This window comes from Phasianus colchicus, chromosome 33 (assembly GCF_987193195.1).
Source record: "Phasianus colchicus chromosome 33, bPhaCol1.hap1.1, whole genome shotgun sequence".
NCBI classification, from domain to species: Eukaryota; Metazoa; Chordata; class Aves; order Galliformes; family Phasianidae; genus Phasianus; species Phasianus colchicus.
Window position 1 is genome coordinate 1,791,541 of NC_143468.1, and position 22,512 is coordinate 1,814,052.

At 59.8% G+C, this 22,512-nt stretch overlaps 2 protein-coding genes across 4 annotated transcripts; one reads left to right on the forward strand and one right to left on the reverse strand.

Annotated features, from left to right (window-relative positions):
• Positions 1–166: 166 nt before the first annotated feature.
• Positions 167–5,780, reverse strand: LOC149913926 (uncharacterized). Of its 2 annotated transcripts, XM_090128442.1 has the most exons (5): positions 5,689–5,780; positions 4,878–5,028; positions 4,169–4,270; positions 3,963–4,059; positions 167–3,316 (listed from the first exon to the last, which is right to left on the reverse strand). In XM_090128442.1, exons 1-5 carry the CDS (start codon positions 5,706–5,708, stop codon positions 3,246–3,248), a joined length of 441 nt encoding a protein of 146 aa, XP_089984568.1. In that variant the 5' UTR covers positions 5,709–5,780; the 3' UTR covers positions 167–3,245. The 2 variants fall into 2 exon arrangements, 1 of the variants encoding a protein (XP_089984568.1); XR_016460815.1 differs by lacking the exons at positions 3,963–4,059; positions 5,689–5,780 and having other exon boundaries at positions 4,878–5,536.
• Positions 5,781–5,783: 3 nt separating this feature from the next.
• Positions 5,784–20,086, forward strand: SP1 (Sp1 transcription factor). Of its 2 annotated transcripts, none has more exons than XM_090128422.1 (6): positions 5,784–5,888; positions 7,233–7,333; positions 7,886–9,371; positions 17,198–17,366; positions 17,578–17,777; positions 19,369–20,086. In XM_090128422.1, the coding sequence occupies exons 1-6, from the start codon at positions 5,882–5,884 to the stop codon at positions 19,686–19,688; spliced, it is 2,283 nt and encodes a 760-aa protein (XP_089984548.1). In that variant the 5' UTR covers positions 5,784–5,881; the 3' UTR covers positions 19,689–20,086. The 2 variants fall into 2 exon arrangements, with proteins under 2 accessions (XP_089984548.1, XP_089984549.1); XM_090128423.1 differs by lacking the exon at positions 5,784–5,888 and adding an exon at positions 6,398–6,586.
• Positions 20,087–22,512: the final 2,426 nt, after the last annotated feature.

Here is a 22,512-nt window from a genome sequence, read left to right on the forward strand (position 1 = left end):
AGTGGCACTGTGTCCCCTCCCACCCATAAAGGACACTGGGATTGGGGACACCAACCCTAAGCCCCCCTCCCCTGGCCGGCCGCCAGCCGGGGACACCACCAAGGCTGCCCTCCACCCCACGGCTTTTGGGGTGGCAGCGGCCACCACCGCGTTCCCCCCTCCTCCCCCCCCCCCTTTCCCCCTCCCCATCCCTTCGCGGCCCCCCCCGGATGTTTCTTTTGCGGTCGGAGGCCCCAAAATAGCGGCGGCCCCATTACGTGTGGGTGCGCCGGGCACTGCTGCCAGCGCCCACGGGCTCCGGGCGGCCGCGGACCGGGGGGGGCTGCGGGGCCGGGGGGGCTGCGGGGACTCTCAGAGGGATCGTATAGGGTTAGGCACCCCCTGGCGCCCCACTGCCTTGCTCCGACCCCCCCCCACCCCCCCCTTCCCACACATACCTCGGGATATATTTGGGATGGGGGTCTTGGGACCTGGGGGGAGGAGCTTTAATTTTGTGGTTGGGGTAGGGAGAAGAGGGGTGGTCTCAGGGGGTTCCACGGGGTTTGGGGGAGAGGAGGGAAGTTGGGGGGTGTAAGGAATGGGGGGGACCCAGTGAGACCTGGGGGGGGGAGGGTATCCATGGGGTTTGGGTGTCCTATAGGGGCCTGAGGGGAACCTATGGGGTTTGGGGTGACCCATGGGGACATGGGGGGAACCTACGGGATTTGAGGGTCCTATGGGGACCGGAAGGGAATTATGGGGACCGGAGGAGGATCCAAGAAGTGTGGGTGGACCTATGGAGTTTGGGGAACCTATCGGGACCTGGGGGGGGAACCTACGGGTTTTGGGGGAACCTTTGGGGTTTGGGGAACCTATGTGGACCTGGGGAGGGATCTATGGGGTTTGGGGGTTCTATGGGGCCCTGGTGGGACTCAGGGGGACCCAGGGGTGGGGGGGGGGGGAAACCGGGGATGCCGGGGCAGAGGTTACCGCGGGGCCGAGAGCTGCCCACGCCCCGGGCGCTTCCTCCCCCCCCCCTGTAATTATCCCCCGCCCGCGGCTATAAATACCTGCGGCGACCGCCGGGGCGGGTCCGGCCCACAGGGACACCGGGTGTGTGTGTGGGGGGGGCGATAAGGGACCCCCCAGCACCGACCTCCGGGACCGGTGAGACCACCGCTCCACGCCCCCCACCCCCGTCCGTCCGTCCGTCCGTCCCTTATCTGTCCCCCCGTCCCCCCCGCCATGTGGCTCTCATTGCGCTGTGGTGCCGCAGCCACATCAAAGCGGTGGCGTTGAGAAGGGGGGAGTGCTGGGGGGGGGACATTGGGGACCTGATCCCCCACCGGTTGATCTCTGTCAAGGGAGCCCCGCCCCCAACCAAGGTCATCTGGGTGCCCCATCGGTCTCACTCAGCCCCTGTGACCCCCCCCAGAGCTTTGGGTCCCCTCAGTGTCCCTATTTGGACCCAGAGACCCCTCCTTATGACTCCTTGAGTCCCCTCAGAAGCCCCCCCAACGTCCTCAGACCCCCCCAAGGGTTAAAACAGACCCCCACCTAATGGCCTGAGAACCCCTCCAGGGTGAAAACATAACAACACCCCCGGTGCTTCGGGTCCCCACATGGACCCAGGAACCCCCCTTTACGACCTCTTGGGTCCTCTCAAACGCCCGAGACCTCCTATAGGACTCCCCCCTCGGGATGCCCAAGACCCCCCCAATGCCCCCCGTCCCCCCCCCCCGGCCATGCGCTGTCCCCGTCCCCGCGGTCGGCCCCGGCAGCTCCGCGCCGCATTCTGCGGTTCCCCGCCCCAAATTGCCGGGAGCCGCCCGGCGTCGCCCTCATTCCTCCGCGGCCGCGACCCGCCGGAGGGGGGTTGGGAAGGGCGGTCCCCGAGGGGGGGGGGGGGGCACGAGGGTATGGGGACCCCCAGGAACCACCCCAGGGCCCAGAGAGGCCCCAGTGCCCCCGTTATCCACCCCAGTGCCCCATTTCCCCCACACCGATCCCAGTGCCCCCAGCACCCATCCCTGTGCCCCCTTATCCCCGCCAGCAGTGGTCCTGCGCCCCATTATTCATCCCAGTGCCCCCATTCCTCATCCCAGTGACCCCCCAGCACCCAAACTGGTCCCTGTGCCCCCCAGTGCCCTCTGTGGTCCGTGCCCGCACAGCTGTGCCTCAGTCCCTGTCCTGTGTCCCTAATACTGATGTGGGATGGGGACAGGGATGAGGATGGGGACGTGGGCAAGATGGGGTCTGGAGACAAGGATGGGGACAGGAGCAGGACGGGGAAGGAACAGGAATGGGACAGGAGGGATGCGACGATAATGGGACAGGACAAGGCAGGACAGGGATGGGACAGACGGGACGTGGCAGTGCCACCCGCGGCCGCCAGGCGGCAGCAGAGAACCGCAACCGGGGGGGGGCACCGACATCTGCGGCCACCAGAGGGCGCTGAGAGCGCAGCCGGGGGGGGGGAATGGGGGGTATTGGGGGGGAGGCTGGGGGGTTACTGGGGATACTGGGCGGGGTGATGAGGATAATGGTGTGCCAGTTGGGGGGATGCTAATAGGGGTAATGAGGTGCTGGTGGATGGGGAGAAATGAGGGGGGGAATGGGGTGGGGGGAAATGGGGGGAGTGAACGGGAAGGGGGGTAATAGGATGGGGGTAATGGGGAGAGGGGAAAGGGGGTAACTGGGGGGGGAGTGGGAATGGAGTCTTAATGAGTGCTAATGAGGAGTGTGAGGGGGTAATTGAAAGGTGCTCACGGGAAGCTGCTGATGGAGGTAATGGGCTGCTGGTGGGGTGAAGGGGAGTCTAAAGAGGGGGGGCTGTATCCAAATCCCCCCAGCCCCGTCTCAATACTGCAGCAGGACAGAGATCTGCCTCCAGCTGTTCCCACCAGGGAGCAATGGGGCAGGATAGAGATTCACCCCCCCACAGTTGGGCAGGATGGGCATTTACACTGCCCCCATAGTGGGGCAGGAGGAGGATTTGCCCCCCCATAATGGGCCAGGAGGAGAATTTGCCCCCCTTCCCCTCCTCCCCCCCTTCACCAAGGCAGCACAGACAACAGCCGGGATGCAGAGCAGCCTTTGCCCGAGGAATGGGGCAGAGTCAACCTTCGCCCCGCACGGCGCTGGCTGTGACCCAGTTTAGGGACAGCAATGTGCCCCCACCCACACCATGCAGGGAAAAGATAAAGCCCCACAGCCCTCCCCAGCACCAGGCCCGGCCCCACCGGTGGGCGCAGAGCCAGGGAACTTCACCGACCCCGGGGAAACACAGCAGCACTGAGGCAGGAGGTTCGTCCCTTCGCCATTGGCACAGCACTGCCTGTAAGGCAAAGGGGAAACTGAGGCACAGAGCTCACAGCAGGCACAGCAGCGGGGCCATGGGCCACTGCTCTGTGTCCCCAGGTGCCACCACCAGTGGGAACAGCGGTGGGGAGGACGTCCCTGTGGCTGTGACGTGGGTTGGGAGGGAAAGAAGAGATGGGGAGACTGTGATAGGGGCTGCCATCATTGTGCTGCAGTGGGGACACAGAGCCCCTATAAGGGGGAAGGGGACACTTGGTGGGACACTGAACACGGCCTGCGGGGAGGGGGGACGCCTCTCCCTTCTTGCACAGTTCCTTTTTTTTTTTTGTCTTACAAAAGAAGTTTTAAGGCGTTTTGTTGGGGAGGAAGGCTGTGCTCTGCCCTGCTAAGGGGAAACTGAGGCAGGGAGGAGCTGCGGACAGAGGGAGCGGGGACCTCTGAGCACACCCCTCCTCCAATTAATTACTGACTGCAATCAGCGGGCAGCGTCAGCTCCCCCTCCCTGCAGGCTGTAGGGGAAATGCTGTGGGTTTGTCAGCTGGAGGGAGGGAGGGGGGCCGTTCCAAAAAGCACAATGCTGAGGTGAGGCGGGGCTGTTCCACCCTCCCTGGGGTTGTCCCCCTCTTCCCCCCCCCCCCCCCCCCCGGTGTTATTTCAGTTACTCTGGGGTTCGCCATCCGCCAGGAATGGAAAGCAAAAATAAAAGAGTTCCGCTGGAAGCGCGGTGAGGTCATGGCGGGCGACTGCAGAACTTTCCAGCTGCGATGGGGAGGGAAGGGGGGGGGAAGGAGAGAGAAAAATAAACCAAAAAACAGCCCCAGGAAATGGGGGACAGCGGGAAGCGGTGATGGGGGGCTTCAAAACCAACGGGTGGAGGAAAAGGGCTCCGTGGGGCTGGGGTCAGCAGTGCCTCAAAGCGATGGGCTGCGCTGCGTGGAGTCCTGAGAGGGCTTTGATGGCAGCCCAGGAGCTGCAGAGAGAAAAAAAAAAGGGGGGAAAAGTAATTATTAAAGGAAAAATTGAGCCTCAATCCCCCCCCCGGCCTTGTCACAGTGTGGACCCCAGCACTGCAGTTCTCTTCAGGACAGCGAAAACATGATTTGTTTTTATAGGAACGGAGGCATTAAAGGCCTTATTTTGGATTTTGTTTTTCCTTTGATAAACATTATTTTGGGGTTTTTTTCCCTTGGTTCACCCCGCAGCCCCCTCCCACCACGGCTGTGCTCCATTGGAAGCCCCTCCTGTGAGAAATTACCTCACACCGACATAAACGGGTGGGAGGGGGGGTTAAAAACCTCGTTTTATTGTATTTTTTTTAATAAATCGAGGCTTTTTTTTCCAGGTTAAACCCCAAACAGCAGCGGCCCTCCCTGCAGGCCGGCGTGCCACGGCTCCTGTCGCCAAGAAAACCCTTTTTTTTCTTTTTTTCCCCGTAAAGCTCTATTTTAAATTATTTTCTACACGACCTTGGAGCTTAAAAACCCATTTTTTAATTTTTTTTTATATTTTTTTGTATTATTATTTAGAACGAGGGCTTTTTTTTTCCCCCCCAGCTCCAGTCCTCCCAACAAACACACCGACGGCTCCCAGCCCGGCTTTGTCGCAGGGCTGCCATATCGTGACAGGGCAGAGGGTTGGCTATCGTGACAGAGCTCCTGCGGTGTCAGCGTCGTGACGAGGCCTACGCTGCGAGATGGCGGCAGGCGGGGCGGTGACGGAAGGACGGGGCTGCGGAGGGGACAGCGCTACTATCGCGATATGTTCCGCGTCGTGGCGGCGAGGCGCGGGCTCAGGGGCCGCGGCGAAGCGGCGGACCCCGCCGGGGCGGAGCCAGAAACAAGATGGCGCCGGGTCCGCCACCTTCGCGGCGCCGCCGAGCCGTCCCTCCAAGGGCGCAGCCCGGAGGCGCGCCCCGCCTCCCTGCGGTGCCCATTGGGCAGTTTGAGACAGAGCGCCGCTCTCATTGGCGCGGAGCTCCTTCGTGGCCGACGCCTCCGTGCCGCGATTGGTCCACGCGCCCGTCATTTTGCCGGTCCGCCTTCCCCGGCGGCGCGACCCGCGCGGCCGATTGGCGAATTCAGCCGTCCGTCACGCCCCCGCTCCACCTCCCCCGCGATGCCGCCGCGCTATTGGCTGCGCGCAACGCCCATCTCGCCGCGGGGCAGGCCGCCGCGGCCGCTCCCATACGGGGTCTCCCTGCGAGCGCGCGCGGGCGCCGATTGGCCAGCGCGGCCGGCGGCCCCCCCCTCCCCGCCGCCGATTGGCCCCCGCGCTCCCCTCTCCCCCTCCCCCCCGGGGCGGGGCGGCGGGGGCGGTGTGCCCGCTCCCCCCCTCCCCCCTCCCGCGGCCCGCCCTCGCTTCCCGTTGGCCGGAGCGCCCGCCACTCACCGCCCTCGACGCGCTGCCATTGGGCGAGGAGGCGGCGGGGGCGGGCAGCGGGGCCGGGGCAGCGGTGCGCGGCTCCCTCCCTCGGCAGCCCCTCGGCGGTCACCGGCGGGGTTAGGCCGCCGCCTCAGCGCGCCGGGCGCGCCCGCCCCCTCCTCCCCGCCCCGCCGCCGCTCGGGCTCGGCCCCCGGCCACCATGAGCGGTAAGGCCGGGCCCCGCCGAGGCCCGGGGGGGGAGAGGAGAGGGGCGAAACGCTGAGCGCGAGGCGCCCGCCCGCTCGGAGGGGCCAGAGGCGGCTCCGCCCAGCGCCGGGCCGGGCCCCGCCGGGCCGGGCCTCGCCTCACCGCGCCGGGGGGACCTGGAGCCGGGGGAGGGACCCGGGGGAGGGGGATCGGCCTCGGGGGAGGGACCCGGGGGCGGGCGGCGGGGAACGGCGGGGCCGGGCAGGGAGGGCAGGCGGGGGGGTGTATGGGGAGATGGGGGGCTGGGGGGCGAACTGAGGGATGGGGGGAGAGGCGGGGGGGGCGGCGAGAGATGGGGGGCGGGGGGGATATAGGGAGCCGTGGGGCAGGTAGGGAGAACGGGGAGTTATGGGGCGGGGGGGGGGATTGAGGGAGCGTAGGGAGTCACGAGGTGGGGGGGGGGGGGAAGAGGGAGTTATGGGGCGGGGGGGGGAAACGGGAGGGGATGATGGGGGGGGGGGCAGCCAGGAGATGTGGGGCTGGGAGAGGGGCGCGGTGATGGGGGAGCATTGGGGTCGTGGAGAGGGAGGGGGCACGCGTGGCTGGGGGGCAGCGGGAGATATGGGATGGGGGGGGAGGAAGGGGGGGGGAATCGCGAGCTGTGGGGCTGAAATGTGGGGAAGTTGTGAGGCTGGAGTGGAAAACCGGGAGCTGTGAGGTGAGGGGGGACAGCAGTGCGGTGGGGGGGAACGTCGGGAGATGTGGGGCAGCGGGGGGGGGGGGGCACTGTGAAAGGAATGGGGGGAGCAGTGGGGGGTTGTTGTACGAGGAGTGGGATTTTCACGGGGGGGGGGGGGTGGAGGGGGGGGGGCAGGGTGCTGTGGGAGCCGGGGGTGAGAGGGATACGGGGGGGAGGGGTCGGTGGGTGGGTGGGTGGCGGGGGGGTCTTTGGGGAAAAAAACGCGGAGGTTGGAATGTGATGAGGGGTTTGCCGAGGGGGGAGGGGACAGATTACAGCACAGAGCCGTGGGTATTAGGATCCCGCTTAGGGCCCGGGGGAGGATCTGCCCGGGGGAATCCCGTGGGCAGGGCGAGGGGGGTGGGCCGAGTCTGGGCAGAGCTCCCCGGGTGGCGGGGAGGGGAACGGGGAGGCCCCGGGGCGGAGGAACGGGGTGGGGGAGCAGGGAGTGTCCCCGTGGGGGTGGGGAAGAGCAAAGCTGGAGCCGGCCGGGGCCTCCCCCCCCACCCATCCTGCTGCCAGCTGCCCCCCAGCGCCCTGCTCTGGGCCCTCCTCACCCTCCTCTCCCCCCCACTTCACCCCACTGCCTGGAAATGTCTGTAACCCTCTCTGTCTGCCCATGTAGATTCAGAGAGTCCCGAGGAGATGTCAGCAGTGAAGGGAACGCCCGAGAGGGGCGAAGGAGATGGCAGCAGTGACAGCAGCTCGCCGGCTGGGGAGGGCCAGGTGAGTGAGTGCAGCCCCTGGCACGCTCCGTGTCACAGCTTCCTGGCTCTGCTTGCCCTGGCACAAAGTCCACAGCCTCGCTGTTTGCTCAACTCAGCCGAGTGTTGCGCAGCCTGCTTCCCCTGGGGAGAGGAAGAGAGCACGAGGGATCGTCACTGTGACCCCAAAAGGGTGACACCACCGCCCTGTTCCTGGTTGGGGTGTCCACGAGTGACTGCACGTCCCAGGAGCTGCTGTCCTGCAGCTTTACAGGGAGATCTCACTGCAGTGGGGCAGGAGAGGCTCTCACGCACTCCCTCCCTCCCTTCCTCCCCTTTCTTCCCTTCCCAGAGGGGTTTTTCTCTGTGGGTTCAATCTGTCCCGGCCTGACAGCCCTGTGTCTGGCAGTTGTATTTTTCCGGCTGTGCGTGGGTTTTCTCAGGAAGGAGTGTTTATCTTTTCCAAGTATGCTCCTCCCTGCCTTTTTTTCTTTTTTTTTTTTTTCCTCTTTTTATTTTCAGCCTGCCCACAGGGCCGCCTCCCTCTCCTTTAACTCCTCCTCTCCCCTCTCAGGAGTCACAGCCGTCCCCGCTGGCTTTGCTGGCTGCCACCTGCAGCAGGATTGAGTCTCCCAACGAGAACTCCAACAGCTCCCAGGGCCAGCAAGGCGGCAGCGGTGAGTTGGACCTGACGGCCGCCGCTGCCCAGATCGCACAGTCGGCCAACGGCTGGCAGATCATTTCCACTGGCTCCACCACGCCGACGCCTTCCAAGGAGCAGGGCAGCAACGGCAGCAACGGAGATCCCTCCAAAAGCCGTCCTGTGAGCACGGGGCCGTACGTGGTCACAGCTGCCTCCAACTTGCAGAACCAGCAGGTGCTCACGGGCCTGCCCGGCGTCATTCCCAACATCCAATACCAAGTCATTCCCCAGTTCCAGACCATTGATGGGCAGCAGCTCCAGTTTGCCACCACCCCCACCCAAGTCAACGTGCAGCAGGATGCCTCTGGGCAGCTCCAGATCATCCCCGGCACAAACCAGCAGATCATCACGAGCCGAGCAGGGACGGGCAACCTCATCGCCATGCCCAACCTGCTGCAGCAGGCTGTCCCCATCCAGGGGGTGGGCTTGGCTAACAACACCCTCTCAGGGCAAACCCAGTACGTGGCCAACGTCCCCGTGGCTCTCAATGGCAACATCACCTTGCTGCCTGTCAACAGCGTGGCCGCCAGCCTGGCCCCCACCTCTCAGACCGTCACCCTGAGCGGCTCTGGCTCCCCGGACAGCAGCTCCCAGCCCACCACCTCAGGTGCTGCCATCAGCTCGTCCAACATTGCCACATCCCACGCCAGTTCCGGCTCTTTTTTTACCAACGCCAACAGCTATTCCACCACCACTACCACCAGTAACATGGGCATCATGAATTTTTCCAGCAGTTCCACAGTGGGGACAAACGTCCAAGTGCAGACACCCCAAAGGGCCCCCAGCACGGACTCCCTGCAGAGCCAGGTCTCTGGGGTGGCTCTGCAGCCGGGGCAGCAGAAGGAGGGGGATCAGAGCCAGCAATCACAGCAGCAGCAGCAGCAGATCCTGATCCAGCCTCAGTTAGTCCAAGGGGGGCAAACGATCCAAGCCCTGCAGACCACCCCGCTCTCCGGCCAGACCTTTACCACTCAAGCCATCTCACAGGATGCCTTGCAGAACCTCCAGCTCCAGGCTGTGCCCAACTCCGGGCCGATCATCATCCGAACACCCACGGTGGGGCCGAACGGGCAGGTGAGCTGGCAGACCATCCAGCTCCAGAACCTGCAGGTGCAGAACCCCCAGGCGCAGACAATCACCTTGGCCCCCATGCAGGGAGTGTCGCTGGGGCAGACGGGCAGCACCAGCACCACGCTCACCCCCATCGCCTCCCTCCCCAGCGGCACGGTGACGGTCAACGCCGCCCAGCTCTCCTCTATGCCAGGCCTCCAGACTATTAACCTCAGTGCCTTGGGAGCGTCTGGAATCCAAGTGCACCAGCTGCCGGGGCTGCCGCTGGCCATCGCCAACGCTACCGGTAAGTGGGATGGGCTTGGTCCCCTCCCTGAGCCAGGTGGAGGAAATCAAAGGTGAAACCGTGGTGTCTGGGCCCAGCAATGTGCTGGTGGCACCGAGCTGGAGCCAGATCCGGGGGTAATCGATGTGGGATCCAGCTGGCAAGCAGCCTGGTGCTCGTGCCAGCCCTAGTGAGGAACAGTGAGCCTCTGCTGGTGGCCAAGTGACACCGAAAGCAGCTTTGGGGAGTTCTGGTTCTGGTGAGCTGTCTGCTGGCTGAGCAGATGCGAGTGGAGCACAGGGAGGAGGGAGATAGGGGATGCTGAGCAGGTCTAAGGGTGAAACAGCGCTGGGGGGAGGCTGAGCAGCGCCCTGGGAAGGGCACAGAGCTCGAGGGGGAGGGCAGGAAGAGCCACGACTGTGTGTAGGACGCAGAAAAAACGCAGCAAAAGGTCTTCAGCAACCCCCTCCCCCCCCCCCTCCACAAAAACAAACAGCCCAGAAAACCCTGGGGAGCTGCTGCAGCAGCGGAAGCTCTCGCCGGGTGTGTTTGTGCTGAAGGGACGCCGTGTTCCCATTGCAGCCTGGGCTGCTCCCAGCGTCTGCCCCAAAACTGCCACGTGTGAGAAGGAATCGCTGCTGCATGGAGCTCTGCTCGCTGCTCACCGCTCGCTTTCCTTGTTTTCCTTGTTTGTAACGTTCTGGCTGCAGCTAAAAGGGCTGCTGCTGGATTTAGAGGCAGTGCAGGCATTGCTCAGCCCCGCTCGCTTCCTTCTCGCGAGAGGACGTGGCCGTTCGCCCGCGGTTGTTTTGCAGCAGTATTTTGGGCTGTTGCTACAGCAGCTCGGCTCGCAGGCATCCGCTGGGGTATTGCAGGCAGCGGTGTGGTCAGGATCTGCCTCATCCCCACAGCTCCATTGCTCCGAACCTCACGGGAGCAGTGTGGGCTCGGGGAGGGGCTGGAGATCCGTGGCATCGTGCTGCGTGCGTGCAGTGTTTGAAAACCACCACCAACACATGGGGGAATCCTGGTTCCTGTCTGTTGCGTGGCTCTGCCCTCAGAGGGAGGACCGCTCCCGAGACCACCCCCAGCTCCCCACCCACCCACCCACCCACCCTAGCTCCCCTCCGCCTCCTCCTCCCCCTCTTCTTTCCTTGTTTTTTTCCCAACTCTGCAGCGCGTTTTGCAGCCTCTTTGCACGCCCTGTCGCATTTGCTGCCTTGGAGCCGGGAGGATGCGACATCGAGGCGACGCTTTGATGTTGTGAGGTTGGATAAACGGGGCAGGCTTCGGGTTTCAAAGGGTTTGTGGGGACCTGAGGCTGCAGGGCTGAGCGCTGAGCAGCGCCGACCCGCCTGCGTGAGGTCCTGAAAGCTTTCTGCCCTGCTGCTGCTGCTCCCACGTGGCTGTGAGTCCGTCTGTCGTGTGCAGCCCACAGTGGAGAGGGGAGAGATCCCCTCAAGAAGAAAACAGCCTAAAAAGGGTTTTAAAGCACAGCTCCCGGTGCACTGCGCAGCTGTAGTTCAGGCCACGATTGTATTAATTAGCTGACGGCTGCCAATTAGCAGCAGAGAGGTGAGCTCTGTGGCTGTGATGGGATGGCATGCAGGCAAACAGGCCCCGGACCGGCTCGGCCCCTCCCCAAATCCTGCACAGTGCCTCCGTGCCACCGTGCCCCGGCCCACAGGGAGCTCTGAGGTGAAGAAAGGAGGTTTTGGGGGCTGCTGATGTTTCAGCATTCGGCTGCCTGTGCTCAGTGGGGTCACTGATGGTCACTGCAGTGCCAGGAGGGGACGTTCTGTGTCCCAGTGGTGTGATGGCTGCACCCAGCAGGGCTTTGGAGAAGTTTGTGATGCTGTGGTTTCGCTTCTGCCTTCTGACCTTCAGTCAAGGAGAGCAATTGGGGCGTCAGTGTCCCCCAGCTCTGGTGTTGGCTCAGCCACAAACACCCATCCCTGCCCCTCTGCAGCTTTGGTTGATGAGGAGAACTGCCTGGCTCTGGCATTTGTTGGTCAGTAGGCTGTGCTGGGGCAGTGCTGGAGCCTCCTGGCTTTGTGGCAGACAGCTGAGCGCTCATTTTCCTGCCCTGGGAAAAGCCCCCCAGCTGTGGACAAACATGGAGAGTGGCACCGAGGGCTCTTTTTTGGGCCAGTCACGCTGCCTTTGTGGCATGCTGGTCATGCTGAGGATGCCAGAATGTCCAGACTGGTGGGCGAAGATCCAAGGCTCGTGGGGAGCCTCATCCCTGCACTGCTGGGGGACATGGAGGGACATCGAGGGACACGGAGGGACATGGAGGGACTGACCCCACCGCAGTGAGTGCTCCCCAGCCCCATCCTCACTGCCTGCATCCACTCTGGACCCACTTATCACATCCCTGTGGCATTCAGGCTGTCCCCAGGCTCCAACCCTCGCTTGGATGAAGTCTCGTGGTCAAATCAAGGCATCGATTGGAGCCCCTTTGGGCCCCATGCTCTGAGCACATCCCCAGCTGTGTGCCCTGACTTCGTGTCTACCGTCGGCACAAAGCCCCGATTGTCTCCATTTTCTGTTTTTAAGGGCAGCTTTGTAGCATGGCCTTGATGAGACATCCACATGGCATCATCCGCAGAGGGGAGGGGAGATTTGGAATGGATCTCTGGCCAGCAGGCCCTGACAGGCTCTCCCCTTCACGCGCTGTAATTGTTTGTTTCACTCCGCCCATGACATCACTGCAGAAAATAATTACTTTGTGAAATTTCCTCCTCTGAACTCCGCGGGGCTGGACCTGAAATACTCCCAGCTCCTTGGCTGCCCTCTCTTTCAGCTCTGCAGGGCGAAGCATGGTGTGACTGCAAGGCAGCACATGGGGCCCTCCCAGCACCGCTGTCAGCACAGCACAGCATGAGGACTGCGGGCAGCTCTGCCCTTCCTCCTCCTCCTCCTCCTCTTCCTCGAGGCCACTGGGATGCTTTGCAGCACTGCTGGTCGGACTGGTTGGGTGTGCATAGCAGCACGCTGTGATTGTGTTGAAGTTTCCCCGCCCAGCTCAGCACTGCCCTCCCCTCCCCTTCAGTCTGCACAGCTCAGAGCTGCGTTTGGGACGCTGCGTCCCTGCTGGGTCTGAGATGTTACCAGTCCTCTTTGCAGAGGGCAGCAGTGCAGCACAGCTTCGGGGTCTGTAGGTACATCCTGCGTGTGGGGATTTCTCTGCCCGTTGTCCCCTGTTGGCTGTGCTCGGGCCCTCGTTGCCCATCACTGCAGGGTTTTCACTCAGCCCGGTGTGGTTCGGTTGGAACTGCCTGTGCCGCAGGGTCGGTGCTGCAGCAGCGGAGCTTTCCAGCACTGCAGGCACAATCTCAGCTTTGCAGCAATCCCAATGAAGAGCAGGGGGCAGAGGAGACGTGTGGGGATGGTTTTCAGTGTGAGCGAGGTAGCTGGCACAGCCTGGGGGTCACAGTGTGAGCACAGGAGGTGACGTCCCCATGCACAACTGCGGGTGGCAGAGTCGGATGGGCGCAGACCTGCCAGCTCAGTGCCCATTTAGTGCTTCTCCGAAGGAAGTGTGATTAATGGTGACGCACGGAGACTTCCAACCATGGCAGGGGATCACAGAGCTCACCGTGTGGCTTTTCGAGTCATTAAACTGCAGAAGAAGTGGCAGTTTCTCAATGTGCTGCAGCCTGACTTCAAATCTGCACCGTCGCACGCAGCTGAGCAGTGTGTGTTCCCTGCACCCCTGTCTGTAACTCAGAGAACTCGGAAGAATTATTACTAAGACAGAGCTTGGCTCATTGACATCAATGGCTTCCACTCATTTTGCAAATTAGTAAGGAAATCAAACGAGATAGAAGTGGAGGGGCTGCATTACGACCCGCACTGTGCTCCTTGGTGCAGTGAGCGCAGTGTGATCCTCTGGGATGCGATTTGGGAGAGCAGCGGTCGGACAGAGCTCTCAGGCTGCCAAAAATAGAGAAAGAATGAAGGCAAGGAGGAGGAAATGGGACGAGGTGCAGCGTTGTTGGGTGCTGGGAAGGTTTGGTGCTGTGTTCTGTGCGTGGCTCACGCTGTGCTGTCGGGTTTGGGGCTTCGCTGCCCTTGTTTTGTGCCTGAAGCCGTCCTGTTGTCTCTGTGCTCTGCTGGAAGCTGAAGCTCTGTGCTGCACAGCGCCGATTTCTTTCCCTTCTTCCTCTCCTGCTCAGCACAGCTGTGGCTGCCAGCGCTGCTGTTTGCACAAGAAGCCGTTTCTTTCCAGCTCCTTCCCAGGAATGAACGTCGCTCCTGTCCCCTCTGGAGGTCACCCGGGGTGGCTCTGAGCAGCCCTGTCTCCCATCCGCAGAGCATTTCTCACCTCGGTCCAGTTTGCTAAATAAAACCAGCGGGTCTGAGCTTTGAGCAGCTGGAAGACAAGCAGCACTTTGTCTGCAGTGCAGCCGCCAGCCCAGAGCCCAAAGCTTTGGGCTTTTAATGGCAGAGCAGCGGGGAGGGCAGGGCCAGGAGGTCCCTGTGCCACCTCCCACCCCATCCTCTCCCAGTGCATCCCCCCCTGCTTTCTGCTCTCTGTGTGTTTGTTCAGGATTCCGTTGACCTGAGCGTGGACCAGGGACTTGGCAGCAGCATAAAAGCTTTAGTCTTAGAAGCAATCTATATTAGTGCAGATAATAAACATAAATTATCCAGCTGGTTTCTCTCCACCATGTTCTCCTCTGAAGCTGCAATATTCTGGAGGCTTCGGCGCGTCCTGAGATGTGAAGGATGAAGCGTGCACGTACACGATCTGTCTTCTCCTGCCGTAATTTATTTATACCTTAATTAGATGCGAGCCATAGATTACCAGAAGGAAGCCTTGGGTTTTTTCCCCTCCGTGTGACGTGCCAGGAGCCCGCAAAGCACTGCGTGGGCTTTTGCCTGTTGGAAGGTTGAAGCGGTTCCAAGGTACCGGTGTGGGATCCTCTCCTCCCCAACGTATTTTTGGGGGGAGACCCAAAAATGTCTTCCCATCCTGTTTGCTGCAGCCCTCCCTCCCAGGATGGCGCAGACGCAGCAGGGAAATCTCTAATCTGGGAGCTGCAAGCTGTCGGCTTAGGAAGCTTAAAAACAAAACCACTTCGGTTCCTCCTGTGCTGCTTTTAGCCTGTAAACATATGTTGTAAGAGCTGGGGGGCACCGGGAAGGGTTTGTGCTGAATTTACTGGATGTTGTGGGGAGTGTAGCAGTGGTGCTGCCAAAGGGCCTGGCCTGCATCTGCAAACCTGGTAGCAATTCGGAGAGATGCTCGCTGCCCTCCTTGTGCCCAGCACTGAGCAGCAGGACCTGGTTTGCATCCAGCAGCCTTCCTCCATTCTGGTGTGAGTACAACCAGAGCAGTGCCTTTAGGGGAAAAAAGCCTTTGTAGCCGTGGTTGTGGCATGGAGGAGCCCCGCAGAAGGGTTTGGGGGTTTCTGCGTGGAGCCCAGGCTTCAGCCTCTCCAAGATTCACTGGAAGCTGCGAAGATCTTCTGCCAGTTCCTGGAAATGGCAAAAAGAGGAAAGTTGTGTGCCGCAGCCGTGGGACAGAGGGGAGCAGCCTGGGATGTGCACAGCTCTGGGCAGCCCATCCTCCAATCCTCAGCCCCACTGCTGTGGGGTCAGGATGTGGGCACAGCTCTCACCTGATGGGTGACACCTGGATGGAGCTCCACTCTCCTGCTGAGGATCCTTCTATGCTGCGACAGCAGCAGTGGCTGAGTGAGTCAGGGCTCGTTTCCTTGATTGCAGCCCTTCTGCTTCCTGTAGTGTCTTCGTCCCCTGCAGCAGAAGTTCTGCTCTTTCTGTTCCCCTTTCCGTGGAAATCCGCAGAGCAGCTCGTTTTGAGCCTCGTTAAGCATCCTCGTGTGATGAAGAGGGTGAGACCGGAGCTCTTCCTCCCGCCGGATGCTGGTTGTGCAGGAGAAGGAAGCCAAGAGCTGATGTGTTCACTGTGTCACATCCATGGAAGCTGCCCCAGTCTCTTTTTGGTGATTTTTCATCTTCCTGAGGCACCACTGACACCTGCTGGTAACAGAGCTGCTGAGCACGGCCAGAACCTCTCCCAGAACATCTCCATCATTTTCCCTCTGCCCTCTGGGATTGGAAGCTCCTTCCAGGCTGCAGAATTGCTCCCAGCCTGCAGTTAGTAAACGTTCCAGGCCGACAGAACCCGCAGTGGATCCCACCTGAGGTGCTCACTGTGCTGCCTGTTCCCACAGCACGGAAAACCAGATTCTTAAAGCAAACGCTGCTGCTTTGCTGGAGGTATTTCTGCAGGTAGTGGGAAGCAGAGTTGGGGTGAGTCCTTTTTTGTGTCCTGTGTGATGTAGAGCAAATCACTGACACGATGTCCCTTTTAGCCCTGCTGGCCATGCTCTGTGCCTCCCAGGGAACCATTGGCCTTCCTGGCCACCAGGGCACACTGCTGGCCCGTGATCACCCTGTTGGCTGCCAGGACCCCCAGATCCATTCTGCAGAGCTCCTTTCCAGCAGCTCAGCCCCTGACCTGCACTGATGTGTGTTTGCTCATCCCCATGTGTAGGACCCCACACTTGGCCATGCTGAACCTCATCGGGTTCTTCTCTGCCTGTCCAGGTTTCTCTTCCCACCTTCGCATCATCTTACAGACCTCCTTATCTCAGAAGATTGGTAGGAAGAGGTGAATTTGGGGCTGGGATCACCACAAGATGAGGCCTATCACCATCATCATGTCCCAGCCCTAAATCTGCCGTCAGCCCCATTAGCATATGTTAATTGCTGCTGAAAAGAGATTACTCAGCCTGCCGGCGCAGCTCTCCGGCATGAAAACCATCAAGCAGCGGAGCTGGAAGGGAAATAAAACACTTGTGAAGTGTAGCTGGGGTTATTGGAGAAGCAATTAGATGACAGCATAAGCTGCAGAGCAATAAAACGGCAATGAAAACTGATAGGCTTGAAAACTTCCTCGCCCTTCACCCCCCCCCGTTACAAATGGTTTATGTTTGTCTGCCTTTGAGAGCTCAGCACTGCTATTCCTATGGCTCATAATTGGGAATTGCTCCTCCGGGGGGGGGGGGAGAATATGTCCCACCTGCAGTGCCAGATGATTTTTCAACTTTATATGTGCATCCCTTTTTGTAATTGCAGTAATTAAGCAGGAGCTGGAGCTGATAACATCTCTGCCAATCGGTGGTGTTCTGGGCTGTGTTATTTATTGCTGCCTTTTTGGGGGCTTTTGGCACCAGGCATCGCATCTGCTTTACTGATTTGCTCCCGGGTTGGGATTAAAGCAGAGAGATGCTTGGGAGGGGCAGGCTGCCCCGAAATGGAGGGGAAAAGGGGACTTTTAGGGGAAGAGAACCAGAAAAGGTCATTTTTGGAGCTGTCAGCAGGGAGAGGAGAGGGAAAACAGCCCTGACTGTTGGAGGTGTGAATGTGGGAATGAGGAAATGCCAGCAGCAGGCCTTGCTGGGGAGGCAGGGCTCCCCTCAGTGGTGTGTTGATGCTTTCCTTATCACTGACACTGTTTGGAGCTGCCTGGTGCTGCTGGGTTTACATTTTTTTGCTTTTCTGCGCTAGAAATAGCTGAGATAATTGGCAGGTGGTGAGAGTTATGTTGGAGGTCGGGTTTTGCTGAGAAGTGCAGCTCTGAGCTCTGATCTGGACACCATTGGTGGGCACAGAGCACTGGGGGCTGGAGGAGAGGCTGGAGGTGGGATTCCCAGGGATGGAAAACCATGAAAAGCTGAGAGAGGAAGCCGGGATTAATCACATCCTGGGACTCAGTCAGGCTGTCAGCATTGCGGTGGGCACGGGGACACCTCTCAGTCCCCTTTTCCTCCTTGTGGACTCCCATCCCAAACCCTGTTCTTGCTTTCCAGGGGAGCACGGTGCCCAGCTGGGGCTGCACGGTGCCAGCGGGGACGGTCTGGGTGACGACAGCGCAGCGGTGGAGGAAGGGGAGACCAGCCCAGACCCACAGCCCCAGCAGGGCCGGAAGGTGCGGAGGGAAGCCTGCACCTGTCCCTACTGCAAGGACAGCGAGGGGAGGTAAGGCTGCGTGCGGGGCAGCTGCTGCTGCCGGGCTCTGCTTCCCTGCCAGAGCTGCGTTTTGGGATGTATCTCACGGGCATGGATGGAACCTGGCTCTTTGTCACCCGTGCGGTGTTTGGGTTTCGTTGGGTGGGGATGGGAACGGGGCAAACGCCAGCGAACAAAGCGCGTTCTTCAGCTTCTAACTCCCACCCTCGTGCTCTTCTAGGAGCTCTGGGGATCCAGGTAAAAAAAAGCAGCACATCTGCCACATCCCAGGCTGCGGGAAGGTGTATGGCAAGACCTCCCACCTGCGGGCCCACCTGCGGTGGCACACGGGGGAGCGACCCTTCATCTGTGGGTGGATGCTGTGCGGGAAGCGCTTCACCCGCTCCGATGAGCTGCAGAGGCACAAGCGCACGCACACGGGTAAGGCCTGGGGTGGGGGGCGGTGTGGGGGGCATGGTGCTGTTGGGAGGGGAGCACGGTGCTGCTGGGGAGCCCATCTGGGGAGCTCGGAGCTCTCCTTTGGGCTTTCTGTTGGGGAGAGGGGAAATAAAAGGAGAAAAAGTGGAAGGGGAACTGTTCCGTGATCTTTAAGGACACAACTTCAAGCCCTTCTATGATTTTTCAGGACCCTCCCAACCCAAGCCATTCTATAATCTTTCAGGTCCCTTCCAACCCAACCATTCCATGGTTCTGTGACCTTTAAGGACCTGTCCAGCCCAACCATTCCATAGTTCAGTTATCTTTCAGGACCCTTCCAACCCAACCATTCCATGGTTCTATGACCTTTCAGGTCCCTTCCAGCCCAACCATTCCATGGTTCTGTGACCTTTATGGACCATTCCAACCCAACCATTCTATGGTTCTATGACCTTTAAGGACCCTTCCAACCCTACCATCCCATGGTTCTGTGACCTTTCAGGACCCTTCCAACCCACCCATTCCATGGTTCTATGACCTTTCAGGACCCTTCCAACCCAACCATTCCATGGTTCTATGACCTTTAAGGACCCTTCCAACCCAACCATTCCATGGTTCTGTGACCTTTCAGGACCCTTCCAACCCAACCATTCCATGGTTCTGTGACCTTTCAGGACCCTTCCAACCCACCCATTCCATGGTTCTATGACCTTTCAGGACCCTTCCAACCCAACCATTCCATGGTTCTGTGACCTTTCAGGACCCTTCCAACCCACCCATTCCGTGGTTCTGTGACCTTTATGGACCCTTCCAACCCACCCATTCCATGGTTCTATGACCTTTCAGGACCCTTCCAACCCAACCATTCCACTGTTCTGTGATCTTTCAGGACCCTTCCAACCCAACCATCCCATGGTTCTGTGACCTTTCAGGACCCTTCCAACCCAACCATTCCACGGTTCTGTGACCTTTATGGACCCTTCCAACCCACCCATTCCATGGTTCTATGACCTTTAAGGACCCTTCCAACCCACCCATTCCATGGTTCTGTGACCTTTCAGGACCCTTCCAACCCACCCATTCCATGGTTCTGTGATCCTTAAGGACCCTTCCAACCCAACCATTCCATGGTTCTGTGACCTTTCAGGACCCTTCCAACCCAACCATTCCACTGTTCTGTGATCTTTCAGGACCCTTCCAACCCAACCATCCCATGGTTCTGTGACCTTTCAGGACCCTTCCAACCCAACCATTCCACGGTTCTGTGACCTTTATGGACCCTTCCAACCCAACCATTCCATGGTTCTGTGACCTTTATGGACCCTTCCAACCCAACCATTCCATGGTTCTATGACCTTTAAGGACCCTTCCAACCCAACCATTCCGTGGTTCTGTGACCTTTAAGGACCCTTCCAACCCAACCATCCCATGGTTCGGTGATTTCTTTTAGCACCCTTCCAACCCAACCATTCTATGGTTCCGTGATCTTTCAGGACCCTTCCAACCCAACCATCCCATAGTTCTGTGACCTTTAAGTCCCTTCCAACCCAACCATGCTCCCGTTCTGCAATTCTCTCTCTTTCTTCTCTTCCAGGGGAGAAGAAATTCGCCTGCCCGGAGTGCCCCAAGCGCTTCATGCGCAGCGACCACCTCTCCAAGCACATCAAGACCCACCAGAACAAGAAAGGCGGCGCGGCCAACAGCGTGGCCATGAACGTCTCCGCCGTCCCCATGGACACGGGGGCACCGTCGGAAGGCAGCGGCGGACCCACGCCGTCGGCCCTCATCGCCACCAACATGGTAGCCATGGAAGCCATCTGCCCCGACGGCATCGCCCGCTTGGCCAGCAGCGGCATCAACGTCATGCAGGTGGCCGACCTGCAGTCCATCAACATCAGCGGGAACGGCTTCTGAAGGCTTGGGGGATGCAGTGGGGCAGCAATGGGGCGAGCGGAACCGAATCCCACCCTCCTCCCCCCCCCCAGCATGGGGCGGCCACAGCGCTGCACCGCCCGGGGCATCGCAGCCCCCCCCCAGCACCTGCAGGCTGCAGCATCACACGAAGGCCAGAGCTTGTCTGTATTTTTTAATTTCGGCTTCACCTTATTATTATTATTATTATTATTACCCCCCTTCCCCTCCCTGCAGACCCCCACCTCCCCTTTTTTCCCCCAGCCCTCGAAATCCGCCCGCCCCCCTCCGGAGCTGCAGCCTTCGATGCCATCATGCCTTGGTGAGAGGAAAAAACAAAAAGCAGAAAAAAAGTATGCTATCATTGGAATACTTTTTAGGAAAAAAAAAAAAAACAAAAACGAAAAAAGGAAAAAAAAAAAAAAAAAAAAAAAACAGGCAAAAAAAAAAAAAAAAGAGGGGAAAAAAAAAAAGATTCTATATTATTATTATATATATAAAAATATAAAATGTGTTCGTTGGAGAGAGGAGAGGTTCCTCTTTGCTGCCTTATCTCAGTGCCCACCCCGGGGGCGGTTCGGACCTTCGGTCGCATTTGATGCTGTTTGACACAGAGAGGAGAAAGAAACCCAACCAATCCTCCCCCCCCCCCCCCAGCCCCAAATCTTTGCTTCCTTTTGCTTTTAGGGTTTTTCCTTTCTTTGTCATTATTTGGGTGAGGTTTTGCTTTCCCCTCCCCTCCGCTTTGTGCTCTGAGCCCTCCTGCCTGCTGCCCCCCTCCCCACCCCCAATGGGACTGCTGGGATTTTCCCCTACGAGGCAGCAGAAATGGGTGTCAGAAATTGGGGATGTTATGGGAAGGCTCCATTTTCTCCCAATTTCCCCCCCCCCCCCTCCATGTCTGCCTTGCCCCCCCACCCAAGGCTGCGCAGTCCCTTCCTCTCTTCCTCCCCCTCCTCCTCTTCCTGCTGCTGGACAATATCTGCCCTCCTCTCCCTCCTCTGGGCAGGAAGGAGTCGTGGGGGGGGGGGTCCTGGTGCAGCCCCCCCCTCCCGCAGCCCCAGAGCTGTGCTGTGGGGCTCAGTGCCCCCCCTGGAGCCACATTTGTGCCCAGATTTGCACACAGTGGGGGCTTTGGGGGCTGCACACTGAGACCCCCCCCCTCCCTCTGATTTTCAGAGGGATTTTTCATGGTGTTTCCCAACCCAGGTCTGGATGAGGATCAAACCCACTGCTGGGGGGGGGCTCCCATCACCATTCCTCCCTCCTGGAGGAGGGGGGGGCTGCCCCACATCACTGTGCTCTCCCAGAGCCCCACATCCTATTGACCCCCCCTCTTCCCCCCCCAAGGGCCAAACAGGAATGCAGCCCAACTGTGACCTGAACCCCTTTTGGTTCTGTGTGTCACAAATGGGGCCCTGCAGGGAGGGAGGAGCTGAGCCCCCCCGCCTCCCCCCCACCCCTTTTAGCCCCCCCACCCCCCCCCCCCGCTCTCTCTCTCTCTCGATATATATTTTTGCATTTGTATATTTTTATATAGGAAACTTTAAGCATTTGTATTTTAATAATCTGTGAAGCACTATGAATCCCCCCCCTGCCCCCCCCCCAACCCCCCAGCGCCTCACATCCATCTCCTCTCCCTCCATACTGGAAGCTGTAAGGACTGGGAAGAAAGCGGGATGTTAATTTAATGCTGATTCGGTTCCCCCCCCCTCCCCTGACCCCCAATAGTCCCAAATGCTGCGGGGGGGGGCACCAAGGCCACCAGGACCCCCCCCCAAAAGGAACCAAGTGCCAACCCCACCCACCCACGCCCTATATGGGCATTGCTGTCAGGTTTTTGGGGTCCCCCCATGGCACCACCCCAGTGTCACTGTTCCCCCTGTCGTGTCCCCACCCCCCCATTATCCCTTTGTTATTTGGGCTGATTGATTAATTTTCTTAATTTTCCTATGGAAACGCGGCCGGCGGTGCAGAGCTGTGTGGGGTGGGGGGGTCCATTGCCCTGCCCTCTGTTTGGGGGGGGGGGGGGGTTTGGGGCAATGACCCCGGAGCTGTGGCACTTCCAGCACTGGGGGGGGGGGGTCACCTGGACCCATTTGTCCCCATTTCAATTCTGTGGCACCCCAGCCTCACTCTGTGCACCCCCAACCCCCCCCCAAAAAAAAATAAACAAAACCAGCTCCTATGACCACAGGGGGAGCAAAACGTGCCTTGATCCGGGGGGGGGGGGGAGAACGTGGGGGCAGAGTTCAGCTCCCCCCCCCCCCCCCCACCTCCTCCAGGCTTCCATACTGCCGGGGTTACGATTTGGGGGAAAAAATGGGGGTTTTGGGGGCTGCCCCCTGAGCTTTAAGCACGGCGGGGGGGTTGTGGGGGAGAGGGGGGGGGTGGCCCTGCTGGCAATAAATGCCCCCCCCCCCCCCACATTGGCACTGCAGCCCTCTGCCATGGCTGGGCTGTTTGGAACCCAGCGGCCCCCAAAAAAACCCCCCCCCCCCCCCCCGACGTTTTTCAGAAGTGCTATTTTTTGTACAAACGGACGTAGACAAATTGTAGGTTTTTTTTTTTTTTTTTTTTTTTTTTTTTGGGCTCCTTTGTTTAAAAAAAAAAAAAGAAAAGAAAAAAAAAAAAGAAAAAAGAAAGAAAAAGGAAAAAAAAAAAAAAAAGAATAATAATACGGGGGTGAACGACTTCTTTTGTAATAAAGTCGCTGGCTTTGTCTGCACCGTCTGCGGAGCATCAATGGGGGCACCTGGGGGTCCTGGGGGGCACTTTGGGGTCTCTGGGGGCACTTTGGGGTCCCTGGGGACACTTTGGGGTCTCT

Excerpts from the sequence above, each read along its gene's own strand:
- SP1 (XM_090128422.1), top strand. Across the intron at positions 7,334-7,885 it reads CGCCGGCTGGGGAGGGCCAG|GAGTCACAGCCGTCCCCGCT; the intron begins GTGAGTGAGTGC and ends CTCCCCTCTCAG. Across the intron at positions 17,367-17,577 it reads TGCAAGGACAGCGAGGGGAG|GAGCTCTGGGGATCCAGGTA; the intron begins GTAAGGCTGCGT and ends GTGCTCTTCTAG.
- LOC149913926 (XM_090128442.1), bottom strand. The coding sequence starts at position 5,708 with ATGGCAGCGCGTCGAGGGCG. Across the intron at positions 5,029-5,688 it reads ATGGCAGCGCGTCGAGGGCG|CCCCGTCCTTCCGTCACCGC; the intron begins GTGAGTGGCGGG and ends TCCCCTCCGCAG. Across the intron at positions 4,271-4,877 it reads AGCCGGGCTGGGAGCCGTCG|CTCCTGGGCTGCCATCAAAG; the intron begins GTGTGTTTGTTG and ends TTCTCTCTGCAG.